Raw genomic sequence first — 16,202 nt, forward strand, 5'->3', positions numbered from 1 at the left:
TTCCTTTTCCACCTGGAATCAATGATTTCTGCCACATGCATGTTGCGTTCCCTTTCTTCTATGACTGGCGTTTGAGTAACCTCCCTCTCACTTCTCCCCCACTCTCGCCCTTCTCGGTACGGCGACAGTAAGGACCTGTGTAATACTGGATGCAGTTTCATGTGGTTGGGCAACCTGAGTTTGAATGCTACCGGGTTGACCTGTTGTATGACCTCAAAGGGTCCCAGCCGTTTGGGTCTCAATTTCTTACACCCTCCCTTGAACGGCAGTCCTTGGGTGGATAGCCACACCCGGTCCCCCACCCTTATGGTTTCACCTTCCCATCTGCTTCTGTCTGCTTGCTTCTTGTATTCTTCCTTGGCCCTCTCTAAGTTAAGCTGGAGTTGCCGGTGGATCGCTTCCATCTCTTCAACAAAGTGTTCCGCTGCCGGCACACTCCATCTCTCCCCTCCTTCTCCAGGAAATGCCCTGGGATGACACCCATAATTAGCCAGAAAGGGACTTATCCCTGTGGACACATTCTCCGCGTTGTTGTAGGCAAATTCTGCCAGGGCCAACTTATCTACCAAATCATTTTCTCTGTCATTTACATAACATCTCAGGTATTGTTGTAAAATCCCGTTTGCCCTTTCCGCCTGCCCATTTGTTTCTGGGTGTCGGGCAGTCGAAAAATTGACTTCTACGTGCAGTAAGCTCATGAGCTTCCTCCAGAACCTGGAAGTAAATTGTTCCCCTCTGTCTGAGACCATCCTCAAGGGGGCGCCATGCAACCTGAAAATATGCTTTACAAACAACTTGGCGGTTTCTTCCGCTGTGACCGCGTGTGAACAGGCTATAAAATGGCACATCTTGGTTAATAGGTCTACCACCAGCATGACAGCTGTTTTCCCTTTGGATTTTGGCAGATCCGTCATAAAATCTATGGATACTGCCTCCCATGGCCTCTCTGGTGTGGGTAATGGTTCCAATAGCCCCGCTGGTGCCAGCCTCTCCCCTTTTGCTCGCTGGCACCGGTCGCACCCCCTAACATATTCCCGTACGTCTTCCCTCACCTTGGGCCACCAAAACTCCCTGGTAACCAACCACATGGTTTTGTGTTGGCCGAAGTGCCCCGCTGTGGGGCTGTCGTGCAATTGTTTAAGTACCCGACCCCTCAATTCTCCTTCCGGTATGTACAGTGCCCCCTTGTAATACAACGTTCCGTTCCTTTCCTCAAACCCCCGTGTGTTCTCTCCCCCTCCCCGGAGTCCTCTGAGTTTATCTTGGGCGTATTCATCGTTCTCGGTTCCCTCTACCAGTTCTCTTTGCCCCACCAATGCCGCCCCACACACCCAGTGGTCCTCGGGAATGATATGTCTCTCCTCTGGCGCTCCCTCTCCCTCTAAATACTCTGGTTTTCGAGAGAGAGCGTCCGCTCTGACATTCTCCTTCCCCGGCACGTAGCAAATTTCAAAATGGAATTTGGAGAACTCCTGGGCCCATCTCACTTGTCTCTGGTTCAGTACTCGGGCAGTTCTCCAGTATTCTAGATTTTTGTGGTCGGTGCGCACTTGGACCTTGTGCTGCGCTCCAATCAGCAAGTGTCGCCATTTCCGGAACGCTTCATGAATGGCGAGTAGTTCTCGGTCGTACATGGTGTAGTTCCTCTCGGATTTGTTCAACTTCCGCGAGAAGAAGGCACACGGTCTCCATTCTGACGTATCTTTTCCCAGCTGTAGAAGCACCGCCCCCACCACTCGGTCTGATGCGTCAGTCTCCACTCTCATTGGTTGCTGTAGATCCACGTGCAAAAGTTGTTCTTCCGACGCAAACGCCTTCTTTAATCTTTCGAACGCTCGCTGCGCCTCTTCCGTCCAGACAAATTTCTTCTTGCTGCTGAGACAATCAGTGATGGGCGCCGTTAAGTGGGCAAAGTTCTTGATGAACTTCCGATAGAAGTTTCCGAAGCCTAGGAACCTTTGCACGTCCTTCTTAGTTTTCGGTGTCTTCCATTCCAGTACCGCCTGCACCTTGCTGGGATCCATGGCCAATCCCCGGTCTGACAACTGGTACCCCAGGAATTCCACCTCTCTGGTATGAAACTGACACTTCTCCAGTTTCACCCACAGCTGGTTTTCTTGCAGTCTGCTCAGTACTTCTCTTACATCTCGCACATGCTGCTCCTCATTCTCTGAGTACACCAGGACGTCATCTAAGAACGCTACACAGTTCTTGTAAAGCAATGGTCCCAGGACGTGATTCATGAACGATTGAAAACAGGCCGAGCCCACCTGTAGACCGAAGGGCATAACGAGGTACTCAAAGGCCCCTAAGGGGGTGAACATCGTGGTTTTCCACTCGTCTCCCTTTCTCATACGTATCAGGTTATACGCCCCCCTTAGGTCCAGCTTGGTAAAAATTTTCCCCTTCCTCACCCGGGTCAAGATGTCATCGATTCTGGGCATGGGGAAGGTCACTGGTTCTGACACTGCATTTAGGGCCCGGAAGTCCACGACCAATCTGGGTTTATCAGTGTGTGTTTTTTGTCCACAAAGAACACTGGGCTGCCCCCACCGCTCTTGACTCTCTGATGAAACCTCGCTTGAGGTTTTTGTCAATAAACTGCCTTAACTCCTGCATCTCCCTGTCTGACATTGCATACAGCTTGCCCACTAGCAGTTGTGCTCCTGGGAGTAAGTTAATTTGACAGTCAAAGGGTCTGTGCGGGGGCAGTTTATCTGCTTCTCTTTCGCTGAAGACGTTAACCAGGTCGGCGTATTGTCGTGGTACCTTCCCTTTATCAGCTACTTCCATCCCTGCTAGAGTGGCCTTGGCTCCCACCTGGGCTTCCCCTTCCTTGCAGTGTGCCAGGCAATGCGCTGACCCAAATGAGACTACCCTCTGGTGCCATCCCACTAGCGGATCATGCAGCGCTAGCCAGCTCATCCCCAAAATAATGGGCGCTCCTCCCAAGGTGGCCACATTAAACGCTATCAGTTCTGTATGTCTTGCCACCCTCATTATCATTGGGACAGTCTGTTGGTTAACTTCTCCCCCCAACAGCTCCCTCCCATCAATCGTGGTCACCTGCAAAGGGTTACTTAAAGGGATAGTCTGTATCTGGTGTTCGGCTGCAAACTCCTTACTCATAAAATTACAGGAGCTGCCTGAGTCCAATAGCGCCTTTATCTTTAGTGGGTGTCCGTTTGGCAGCTCTAGCGACACCTCTATTACAAGTGCTGGTCTTGGGGGTTCCGGCATGGGCACATTCACTGCTCTTTGGCCTGGCTGCTGTGCCCCGATGGTGGCAGCCAGGCGTTGGCTTTTACTTGCTCCTTAACTCCCTCCTCCTCCCCCCCAACTGCTCCCACCATCCCTTGCCATTCCTTCCTTTGCGGGCAGACTCTGGCAAAGTGACCTGGCTGTTGGCAGAGAAAACATTTCTTGGCGCTCTTTCCCTCCTTCTTCCGCCCTTCACTGGGGTTTGAAACTGCGTGCGTGCGCGCTGTTCCAATTTCCATCGGCTCTGCTGGCGGGGAATGGTGCTCGGGAATCTCTGGAATGCGGAAATCCCTCCAACGTTCCCCCTTCCCTTCCCGCTTCTCCAAAGCTCTCGCCTCCTGGCATGCTCCTATGGCCAGCGCGGATTTAGTCAGCTGGTCCATACACTCCGCCCTGGGCGCCCGGGAAAGTTCGTCCTTCACCGCCGAAGATAGCCCTTCTTCGAACAGCATTTGTATCGGTTCCGCCGACAATTCCCATCCCAATTTATGGATCAACATGGTGAACTCAGTCCAGTACTCACGGACAGATCGGCTCCCCTGTTTACACGCCATTAACTGTCTGCGCACCACTCCCTGCTCAATCTCGCTGGAAAACATCAGATCCATGGCGCGAAAAAAACTTCCTCGAGTCCTTTACGGCGTCATTATTAGCTGCCATCAGGGGCCTCACCCAGTCTTTCGCCCCCCCTTCGAGATGGCCAATCACAAACGCTACCCTCGATTCCTCATCAGGAAAGTCATCAAACTGCAGATTGAGGGCATATTGCATCTCTGTCCTAAAGGCTTGATAGTTCCTGGGATCACCCCCAAACTTCTGCACCAATCCTGGCACCTTCCTTGTGAGTGGGGTGGTTTTTCCCTTTTCTGCATCCTGAGCCCTCCTCTCCTCGAGCCTCGCCGTTTGCAGTGTTAGCTGGACCTCCAACACCCTGTACCTTTCTTCCAGGCTTGGACCTGCTCCAGCTCCTCCTGCGGCTCCGGCTCCGGTTGGGTTGCTCATGATGCCTCCTCTTGCACAAGCGGCTTTCAGAGTCTGTCGGATTGCTGTGATGGGATGATGAGCTGCTTGTGCGTAAAAGCTTAGTCCCTCAGAGTTTGCCCAGATTGGCAAAGTTCTGTCTGTAGCGGAGCCCCTTAAGCATGGCTCCCTCAATCGCTGGCAGAATCCGACAGTGGGCGTTTATGGAATCTACTCCAGCATAAAAGCTCCTTGACGGAAACACGTCGTCTGGATTCTTGGCGCGACAGTTTCCGGCGAGGAGTGGGTGTACCTATGGGAGGTCCTGAGACTTCTCCGCTGTTTTCGCTAGAAGACTCCCTGAGCCATTCCTTCGCCTCCCTCTCTCTCTGATCTCCCGCTCTCCCCCTGCTGGTGCCTTCCTCCGCTGCTGAGACTCTCCTGGCTTCTGAGAGCCCCTCCACCACCTGCCTTTCCGATGGCAGTTCCCTGACAGGTACCTATTTATCTACTTGCACTTTGATGTGCTTTCGAACTGCTAGGTTGGCAGGAGCAGGGACCGAGCAACGGGAGCTCACCCCGTCGTGGGGATTCGAACCGCCGACCTTCTGATCTGCAAGTCCTAGGCTCTGTGGTTTAACCCACAGCGCCATCCGTGTCCCAGAAGACCTGTTAGGTTAGACCAAATGCCTGTACTGTAAAGCATCATAGTTCCCATGATGGCCAGCCTGATGCCTATAGGATTCTCACAGGAAGGACATGGATATAATAGCCTTCTTCAGCCGTATTATCCACGAATTTGTCTACCCCCCTTATAAAATCATCGCCTCATCTTGTAAAGACTCACATTATAAACTGTATGAATAAGTACTTCCTCTTGTCTATCTAGAGTCTTCTACCACTTGGCTTCATTGTTTCTCACATTAAAAGAGGCAGAATAAATTCTCTCTTTCTCTATTTTCTCCACATCACACATACATTCTTTTATATCCTTCACTGATGGGTTGCTCCAATCCTTTGTTAATGCTGGTGGTTGTTTTCTGAACATCCCCCCCCCCTCCGTTCAATAGGACTTCTGAGTAGACATGGTTAGGGATTGCACTTTAAATGTGTATACTTTTCCCCCCTTGTTAACTTTAAAATGGGCTGCATCATCCATTGTGTTAAAAGCTCCTGGCTCCTTTAAAATAGTTATTTAAACAATGGCCATGTCTAAAATATATATGTCAGAGTGCAGATGTCATCTAGCTATTGAAAATACCAATTTCAAAAGAAATTGCAATGCTGTCTGTTCAAACAGGCATTAGGAGAGAAGGAAGATGGATTAGGAAAGAGGATGGGAGCACAAGAGAGATTTATCCAAGCATATTGAACTCTGGGTCTCTATGGGCAGAGAGTACCCAGAGGGTACCCAGAAGTAACATGTAAACCTCAGTTCTGCCACTACTACTATTTGTAAAAAGAAAGAAAAATTGAAAGAAAAAAAGACAGATAATGTTCTCCCTCAAGGACAGTGCCAGAATAATAGCTGGACAATAATGTTATAGGATAAATCCCATGGAGGATTGAAGAGGTTTTGTCTTGACAGTTCTGTAATAACATGTCTGGACAAAACAGAAACCTTCAACAGTGAAGAGTTCCTGTGGATTCCAGGCTGCATCAATAAGACTAAACAAATTTACAGGGTGGTGGTGGTTTTGGCCTGGGGCGCTTCCATAGCATAGATTAATGGAGTTGTAGAATTGGAAGGGAACATGTGTGTCATCTAGTCCACGCCCTGCAATTCAGGAATATTTTGCCCAACTTAGAGCTCACCCACACCCCTGAGATTAAGAGTCTCATGCTCTACCAACTGAGCTACATGTTTAAATGCATTTGCTTTTATTTTTAAAGTGACACTTGAATTAGCCTGTCCCGTACCAACAGCATGATAGGGTGGTGGTCCAGTTTGGAGCGTTCTTGGTGAAAACAGATGATTTAGTCCAGACTCTTTACAAACTAGGTTTGGGCTTGGGTTTGGCAATGAAACAGCCTTGGTTGCCCTCATGAATGATATATGTCTGGACAAAGACGGAGAAGTGTGTCTCTGCAGTTTTGATACCATTGACCATGGTATCCTACTGGGCTATCTCTGTGGATTGCGGGGACAGAGGATGAATTTGTTTTGAATGGATTTCTACACAGAATTTGGCAGTTTTGAATCAGTCAAGCTTTCCCTGCATCAGGCCATCTGTTGCACTGAGTGCCTCCTTATGTCTGAACCACTCATGCGTCGTGTTTCTATGTGTGCATCATAATTCATTATATGCAATCAATATGCAAGATGATGCGCAAAAATAAGTATCTACGTATGCATCTATTTCTGTGTTGCTTATTTAAGAGTGTATATGCATATAATATTACATGTATAATATGTTAGAATTGTTTGTATTTTTAGTGGAACCAATAAAAAAACACTCACTTCTTGTCAAGATCAAGAGATCAAGATAGGGGAGGTTTGCATTGTGATTTGCAGAAAGATCTGTTTCCAGAAGGCATAAAGATATTGTGGGTTTGCAGAGTTGGTTAAAGAACATACCAGTGATGGGTTCTGCTCAGTTCCATTCTACCCATACAATGGCATCCATCTAGGTTCTGTTTTAACTCCTTTGCTTTCTAACATCTCTTTCAGGCTAAGGAACCTTTTTCAGCCACATGCTCTTCTGGGTGATCTTCCAAGGACCACATGCCAGTGGTGGGTGGGGCCAGAAGCAAAAGTGGGTGGAACAATGAATGCATACTTTAGCTTTGTAGACTATACACACTCACATACCCTACTCTGTCCTCCATCCAGAAAGAGGCGTAATCAGAGTTCAAGGACATACCTCAACCAGGCTATCATACTTGAGGTTAGGTTCGTGACATGGGGAGAGTTCTGGTTGCCAGCAGGGTTTGAGGTTCCTCTCTGCTGATCTCGGTGAAGCTTTTGAGTGAGTTCACTTGAGGGTTTGTAGAACGGGTACCATCAGTATGCTGATGACACTGAACTCTATTCTCTTCATTATCCGAGTCAAGTGAGGCTATGTGAGTGCTGAATCAGTGGACTGCTTGAAGATTGATAAATGGATGGGATGGAGGCAGTATTGGTAGATAGTTTTCATGTCCAGGAAACTGGTGTTCAGCCTGTTCTAGACAGTGTTGCACCAGACAGATCAGGTATGAAATGTGGTGTTACTGATTTTGGCCCAGGTGCCTTAGCTCCTCGGGACACCTTTTGGCTTATTTGCCAGCTCGTGCCATTCCTACTTAGGTATAGCAATGGCATGGAAATACATTCTCTGGTAGCCTTTGGGTAATGAGTCAAATATGGGGCTCTTCTTAAAGACATTGTTGGTTTTGCTCTGTATTTGAAGCTATTGTTTTTTCTCAGTTTCTTTCCCCCCCTACTCTTAAGTCTACTTTTCCTAAGTTCAGTTTTCCATAATTCCAAATCAGTTTCTATTTTGTTTGTTTGTTTTGTTATTTAAGTCCTAATGAACCTACAAGTTTACCCTTGAGTTTGCCTTACCCTAAATGTGCCCACTCAACTGGCCAATGAACTAAGAAGCACAGTCTTGAAGCACGGAGCAGAAGCCAACTGAACTATTTACTATTACAACTCATTGTTGTTCTTTAGTCGTTTAGTCATGTCCGACTCTTCATGACTCCTTGTAACCAGAGCACGCCAGGCACTCCTGTCTTCCACTGCCTCCCACAGTTTGGTCAAACTCATGCTGGTAGCTTCAAGAACACTGTCCAACCATATCCTCTGTTGTCCCCTCCTCCTTGTGCCCTCAATCTTTTCGAACATCAGGGGCTTTTCCAGGGAGGCTTCTCTTCTCATGAGGTGGCCAAAGTATTGGAGCCTCAGCTTCAGGATCTGGCCTTCCAGTGAGCACTCAGGGCTGATTTCCTTAAGGCTAGATAGGTTTGATCTTCTTGCAGTCCATGGGACTCTCAGGAGTCTCCTCCAGCACCATAATTCAAAAGCATCAATTCTTTGGCGATGAGCCTTTTTTATGGTCCAGCTCTCACTTCCATCGATCACTACTGGGAAAACCATAGCTGTAACTATACGGACCTTTGTCGGCAAGGTCATGTCTCTGCTTTTTAAGATGTTGTCTAGGTTTGTTGTCACTTTTCTCCCAAGAAGCAGGCGTCTTTTAATTTTGTGACTGCTGTCACCACCTGCAGTGATCATGGAGCCCAAGAAAGTAAAATCACTCAACTGCTTAGAACAGCAGAATTGGCAGTTCTACAGATGCCACATTATACCCGTTCCACTTTTGTAAGAACTCAGTCATTTAGTGTGGCAGCACCTGCACTTTAGAACTCTCTGCCTGTTGAGATCAAGCAGATGGCTTCACTGTACTCTATCCATCACCTGCTAAAAACATTCCTGTTTAGACAAGCCTACCCAGATGCTTAGAAAGTTGAGATTCTGTTTTAGTAGCATAACTCTTGCATGTTTTCCTGTATGGTTGTAATTTTTTCTTGATTTTACTGTTTTATCTTTTGTAAACTGCTTTGAGGGGGGGATTTGCAATCAAGGGGTGTATAAATTTTATTAAATAAATGAATGAATGAAAACTCAGCATTTAAATGTAAACTTATAGACCATCTATGCATATTTGCCATCAGCTGTAGTTTTAGAGTGTTGGCCGACGAAGTGAGTTGCCTCAGAATGAAGTGAGACGCAGAAAGTAAAATCCATACTTCTGTTGTTTTAGAGTTTGGGTACAATTCTAAAGATCAATTTTAATGTCTATGTCCAACCTAATGGGTAATCCTGATTGTGTGTCAATAATTTGGTTATTTCACCGTATGTATGTATGTATGTATGTATGTATTAATGACTTTTGTAAGCTGCTATCAGCTAGCATTCAAGACATTAATCTTAGAAATAAATATATAAAATAATTTCAGTTTTTTGGGTGAGACTGTGGATGACAGTGCATTTCAAAACATCTGAAGGAGTTCTGATATTGGTTAAAGATTGCAACCCATGTAAATTTTAGGAAATGTCCTAGTATATATTGTGTAATTGCTGTACAATTTGATGTTGAGATAAATGCTTCGGGAGAATCCCAAGACATTTATTTTCTGCATTTTAAAAGCTGGTAATCTGCTTTATAGAATATATGAAATATATTTCACTTTGAAAAGTTCAGAGACCTCAAACAATATCATTGAATAGTCTGAGGCAAACACCTATATTTTCACAAGCTGAATAATCATGCCAGAATATAATTGGAAACATAATTTTTCATTACTTTTGTAATATAATCTCTTCGTGCACTTGTGACCTCTGTGTCATGGTGATAATACTCCTGTTTCTTCAACAAGTAATTGAATAATGATGAAATTTTTGTTCCCCTCTAAGGTATTATAGAGCAGACTCGGTTATACAAATGGAACAGCAATACAAGCTTTGCCTTTTTTAAAAAAAAAACCCCGCAAAAGTACTGTACCTGACTGAGTATAAATGGCAAGATTATTAATACTCCAACTCAAATTCACATTGTGGCTCTTTTTCTAAGATAAGATGCAAGAATTCTGCAACAGGGGAGTTCTGCCTTAAAGCCTTAGCAAATCTCCACACGCACCCCTTTTAAACCCCGACATTTGAGTACAATTAACACTAACAATGCTCTCTGCATTTTCCCTGGATGTGGCTTTCCCCTTTGTTTAATGACTTTCACTGAGAAGTTTATATGAATGTTGAGATTTCCAATGCACAAAAGCATCAGTTTGTAGTGGATTAAAAGATGTGAAAGGCAGGGAGAACTGCTGGGACTTAACAGTCCACAAATTTATTTCTCTTCAGCCCACAGACATCCAATACATACATAAATATTTACATACATATTTAAAATCTCATATTGGTATTTTTTGTAGTGCAACGAAAGTCATGGAAGTGTCAAATATATTAGGCACATTAGCCAGTTCTTACAGAACACTGCAATTTGGCTAACACAACTGGTTTTTAACATAGTTGTTTCTTTGAATAAACCTAATCATTTAAACTAGCCTCAGGCATGAAATATAAAGGAAATGGCATATTTCCACCCCTGTACTGTAGCCAGGCATTAAGGTTCATGGAGATTTGTTGGGCTAACATGGCAACATTAGTTTTGGTGTGTTTTTTTTTAAGGAAACCTGTTTTGATCTCCAAATGAAGATAATTCTTATAATGCTGAGCTGCATAAGTACCAGGAGGAAGACCTGTTTTCTGGCTGCCTTTCATATGATCTTTATTGTATATCTATGATTGTGTCACCAGGCAGAATTTAGTAATACCATTGATTGTTCATGCTGGTGGAGAAATAGGAAAGATGCTTTCATCTGTTAGGGGCTGGATGGAGCGAGCGAAGGTGAGGTACATTTCAAAATGTCTGAGGAGAGGAAAGAAGAAGCAAATCAAGCAAATGAAAACCCACAAATACATATGAACACTGAGGAAATCTACCGTATGCCTATGGGTGAAAGAGCTGTGGCTATTATCTGTGAAGGAGCTGTAGTTGTAAAGCATGTGATTTCTCTGTGGAGCTCGGTCTAAGGTTTAAGAAAGCTTGAGTAAGTCTGTTGATGGGATTACTGTGTGCACTTTAAAATTCTGGTATTTGACTGACTGAACCATTGCTGTGCTTGAGAGTATTGCTTTACGGCAATTATTCATTTATGTATTTTTCTAAATTTGAGAATGAATTTGCATACACATGTAGATTATTTTCCTTTTGTAGTCAGAGATGCTATCCAGTGCAGATATAGTAATTAACAGAATATTATGTTAGGATCATAGAAAATAACCTTATTCTAAGTTAGAGCCATTGATCCATCTAGCTCAGTTATTGCCTACATTGACTGGCAGAGGCTTTCCAGTCTTTCAGGCAGGGGGCCTTCCCAGACCAACCTGGAGATTCCAGGGATTGAACCTGATACCTTCTGCATGCACCTCTGGGTCTTGTTTGAACTCCTTCTGGGTCTAGTTGGAACTGCCTGGAATAACCTCTATGTCTACCATTTCCCCATTTCCCACATTTAAGATGAGACTCCTCTCAGATGGTCCTTTGGCATTGGCAAGATAAAGTAGATTTTGGAACACACCAACTCTACTTATTGAAACCAGAGCAAGAACAGCACTCCCAAAGAAATAAGATTACTTGATTGCTAGCTGGCACAGTGTGTAATTTTCTAATTCTAAGTATAGTTTTTTTACCGAGCCTGAATTGAAGAGTGAATAATTTTTTATGGCCATGAGGGAGCATCAATCTTCCTTCCATTAAAAAGTTCATGTGACAGGTAACATGCTTTTCATGTGGTGAATCCTATAATTAAATTATTTGTGTATTCATGTTGTTTTAACAGATTAAAGGTACTGTGTGGAAGACTTAAGTGTACTGTTCATTTGAGGCTGGACAAGAACTTCTAACTTTTGGCAGCTGAAGATGTTGTTACTATGGAAACAGATGTTCCTGCTTTCCTTTGTTGGCTGCCTTGGAGGTGAGGATATATGTTTATCTATAATTTCTAAATTAGAGCTGCAACTGAATCATTCCTTTCAAAATAAAATGTTGCAACAGTAAAGTTAAACTTTTCAGTCCATTAAAAATAAGTGCATTATAAATTTGGAACATTAATGGAGTATAAAAACAACTTCATTTTCCTGTGTTGGTTATTACATGCAGCTTGCAAACACAGACATTCAAAAGAAGGAGGGCCATTCCTTAAAAGTCACAAAGAAAAATATGTGGTGGTGATAAACCTAGATGCGTGCATTAAAATGAACATCAATATACTGAATAAATAAGAATGTATATTTAAAATATGACATCCAATGCAAATAAGCAGACAAATCAGCATAAATACCCAAGTGGTACAGCAACAACAAAATTGTTTAAAAGTTTGGCAAAGGCTTTCACCATTACAAAATGATTTCTGCACAGCTCAGGGGTGGCTCAATGTATCCCTTTTGAGAATTCTTAAGGTAAGGTAAAGGTACCCCTGCCCGAACGGGCCAGTCGTGTCCGACTCTAGGGTTATGCGCTCATCTCGCTTAAGAGGCCGGGAGCCAGCGCTGTCTGAAGACACTTCCGGGTCACGTGGCCAGCGTGACAAAGCTGCTCTGGCGAGCCAGCACCAGCGCAGCACACGGAAACACCATTTACCTTCCCGCTATAAAGCGGTACCTATTTATCTACTTGCACTTAGGGGTGCTTTCGAACTGCTAGGTGGGCAGGAGCTGGGACCGAATGATGGGAGCTCACCCCGCCGCGGGGATTCGAACCGCCGACCATACGATCGGCAAGTCCTAGGCACTGAGGTTTTACCCACAGCGCCACCCGCGTCCTCACCCGCGTGAGAATTCTTAGCCATGAGCAAAACCGGAGTATCCTTCACTGATAGTATGATGTTTCTAAAAAGCATAAGGAATAAGGAGCTGGGTGGAATTTAGTGCACTTAGGGTGCAGGGTCTAGAAGCAATAATCCACTCAAGGAGCAACTTTATTTTGGTTTTGGAGCAGTAAGAGTAGTGTGGCATAGAGCAGGGATCCTGTCATTGAGCAGCACTCCAGTTGGCTGATGTTCCAGTCCTGCCCAGTTGCCAGGTCCACTAGCACAGGCCAATCTGATGAGCCCCATAGGCAACCTGGGGTGCTGTGGCCCAGCAGCAACCCTATCCAGCTGAGCTTTTGTGCAGACATCAGCTTGCCAAGATCCATGAAGGAGACCCACCCAAAGGGAAGCAGGGTGCACACCCGCCCTGCTCACCCCTATAATATTACATACATATACATTCTCAAGTTTCCTAATTTAATCAGCACATAAACCAGTACATACAGCAATGCATATCACTGTGTAAAAAAGTTGTGTTATCTATAGTATAAAACTATTCAGCAGAAATACAGTGTCACATGGAGTTTGACTCTATCACATGCATTAACCATATCTTTGCATATAATTTTGCATATTGTTTGCTTTTTTGTGGGTGGGGGGAGAGAAATCAACTAAGAAAAAGGCTAAGATATAAGCCAGTGCTCAATGGAAGAAGTGGACTGAAGTAAGCAAAGACTGATCAGGTTGAAACCACCAAATATCATGTATAAATACAATTAAAACAGACTCCTTCTCTGTTGCTAGTAAGGAACCACTGAATTTCATTGAGAAAGCTGTCTCCAGATGATTTGTTTAACGTTGCATGAGGTCTTCAACAAATAAAAAAGGTATAAAAACGAAACCATACAGAGCTGTTGCAAACACTGCCTTGTGCACTAAACTACTGTGCATCGTACAGTGAAGGGAGATGAAATACACCTTCTCAGACTTCGCAAGCTGAACTCAAGTTATGAAAGGCCACATATATACACTTCATTCATATGAGGACAACAATCCTGCGATCACTAAAAATAGATGGAGATGATGTACCGTGCTTATAAAAAGCAGCTCAATTCCAACAGTTCATATAATCATAGAATTGTAGAGTTGGAAGAGACTCCAAGACCCATCTAGTCCAACCCCCTGCGATGTCCACAACAACCCCTGGTTTGGCTCGAACCACCACCCTTCTGGTTAACAGCAAGATGCACCAAGCCATTATGTCACTGGGGGCTCTGAACTCATGCTGCAGTGCCTTAGTGTCCACATCCATCAAGTCATGGGACTTGAGGTTTTCAATAGCAAACACTTTGTCAACATGAAGTTGGCAATATCTAAATACGAGGAGGACAGTAGAGCACATGCTTTGCTTGTGAAGGGTTCCAGGTTCGGTCCTTGACATCTCCAGGTAGAACTGGGAAAGACAGCTGCCTGAAACCCTGGAGAGTCACTGCCGGTTGGTGTGAATAGTACTGAGCTGGGTGAACCAATGGTCTGATTTGGGATGGCATATTTCATCCCTATGGGTGGTTCTCCAACATTGTGTGAGGAGACTTTTCACTCACCTTTCACCCCCAGTTTGATACAGAGTTGCTCACAACACTTGCACCTTTACTGATGCCGTTCAGGTTCCCTGCTGTGCCTAACTTTACGGCATTGTTATACTTGCCTTTGAGAGGCATTGGAATTCCTGATTTTGTCTGCAGCTTCCTTCACTGAATGAGCAAAATGAAGGGAAGGGCTATAGTTGTTGCAAGTAGTTACGCCTGGGAGCTTCAGCAAGCCTAAGTGCTTCTCTGTAGCGACAAGGGCAAAATGAGACTTTACTCATACACTTCCACATATTGTTTAGCCACCAATTTGCTCTGTCTGTTTGTTCTAATTGTTCTCATAACAGTTCTTGCCCCTAAAGGATTTTGAAGGCTATGAGTGAGATTATAAACATCTTGAAAGTGCAAAGGGTAAAGAAAAGACAACGTTTCTCAATTTTCAATAAGTGGGAAAGCCTCTTGAGATGTAGGAAGGAGGGAACTGCTTGGAAAGCTGCAAGAGAGATCCTGATACAGCTCTGAGCTTTTATATCAGAAAGACATTCTAGCTGTGCTGGAAGTTTGACTGTATGGTGCATTTCATGGTGTCTGTTTCATCATGTTTGAATGTAAGCTTTTTCTGCAGGGGTTTTTTAAATGACAGTTAGGTTTAAGCTATTGGTTCTGCTTCTGAACATGTATTGCACATATTTTCTGGCTAATGTTTTCCCCATCTCGAATGAGAATAGTTTCAAGGAGAAAAAAAGATACTTGTTCTGTTCTAAAACATTAAAAGGCTGCTGCAAACAGAAAATCATTAATGGGATCTGGGCCAAATTTTTAGAAATTATAAAATGAGAAACTGCAGCTGAGTGAAAGAGCACTAAGATTGCACACATAATGGCTTGACTGTTTTTTCTCAAAACAAATCTCAAAACAAATCAAAAACAACACAACATAAACACATACACAAACAAAAACATATAAACATGCATAATTTCATAACCTTTTTTCCATAAACCTTACTTCTCTTTTTTTTTTTGAATAATATTTATTGAATTTTCCAGTAAAACATACCAATACAAAACAATTACAATAAAGACAAACACAAACAAAAAACAACAAGTATAATTCCAAAAATTATTTTCTCAACCTAATTTCCCCGACTTCCTCATACCTCACCGTTTTGTATTCTAATTTCATTATCCCGTCAGCAACTCCATTCCCTTATTTCCCAAATTTTTTTAACAAATTCCATTCCTTTTCATACTCTAATATCTCTGAAAACCACCATATTTTAAATCCACGTCAATCTAACATTCCTTAATCTTATAGTATTTATTAAGATAGTCCTTAAATTTCTTCCAATCTTCTTCCACTGTCTCTTTCTCCTGGTCTCGGATTCTGCCCGTCATCTCTGCAAGTCCCATATAATCTGTCACCTTCATCTGCCATTCTTCCAGGGTTGGTAAGTCTGATGTCTTCCAATACTTTGCAATGAGAATCCTTGCTGCTGTTGTAGCATATAAAAACAAAGTTCTATCCTTCTTTAACACCACATGACTAACCGTGGCCAGGAGGAAGGCCTCTGGTTTCTTCAGGAAAGTGTATTTAAACATCTTCTTCATTTCGTTATATATCATTTCCCAGAAAGCCTTAATCCTTGGGCATGTCCACCAGAGGTGAAAGAATGAACCTTCATTCTCTTTGCATTTCCAACATTTGTTATCTGACAAGTGGTTAATTTTTGCAAGCTTGACTGGGGTCATGTACCACCTATATATCATTTTCATAATATTTTCTCTCAAGGCATTACACGCCGTGAATTTCATGCCGGTGGTCCACAACCTTTCCCAGTCAGCGAACATAATATTGTGACCAATATCTTGTGCCCACTTGATCATAGCTGATTTAACAGTTTCATCCTGCGTATTCCATTTCAGCAGCAAGTTATACATTTTTGATAAGTTCTTAGTATTGGATTCTAACAATTCTGTTTCCAATTTAGATTTCTCCACCTGGAAACCAATTTTCTTATCCATCTTGTAAACCTCCATT

At 43.8% G+C, this 16,202-nt stretch overlaps 1 protein-coding gene across 1 annotated transcript in view; it reads left to right on the top strand.

Moving 5' to 3' along the window:
* The first annotated feature begins 11,610 nt into the window (after positions 1 to 11,610).
* LOC309336547 (contactin-3-like) overlaps positions 11,611 to 16,202 on the top strand; it is a 130,751-nt gene continuing 126,159 nt past the window's right edge. The window contains exon 1 of the mRNA XM_081852484.1: positions 11,611 to 11,742. Coding sequence (XP_081708610.1) covers positions 11,688 to 11,742 — 55 coding nt within the window. The 5' untranslated portion in view covers positions 11,611 to 11,687. The remainder of the gene's footprint in view (positions 11,743 to 16,202) is intronic.

Source organism: Podarcis erhardii (genome assembly GCF_964252035.2).
Source record: "Podarcis erhardii genome assembly, chromosome: 2".
Taxonomy (NCBI): domain Eukaryota; kingdom Metazoa; phylum Chordata; class Lepidosauria; order Squamata; family Lacertidae; genus Podarcis; species Podarcis erhardii.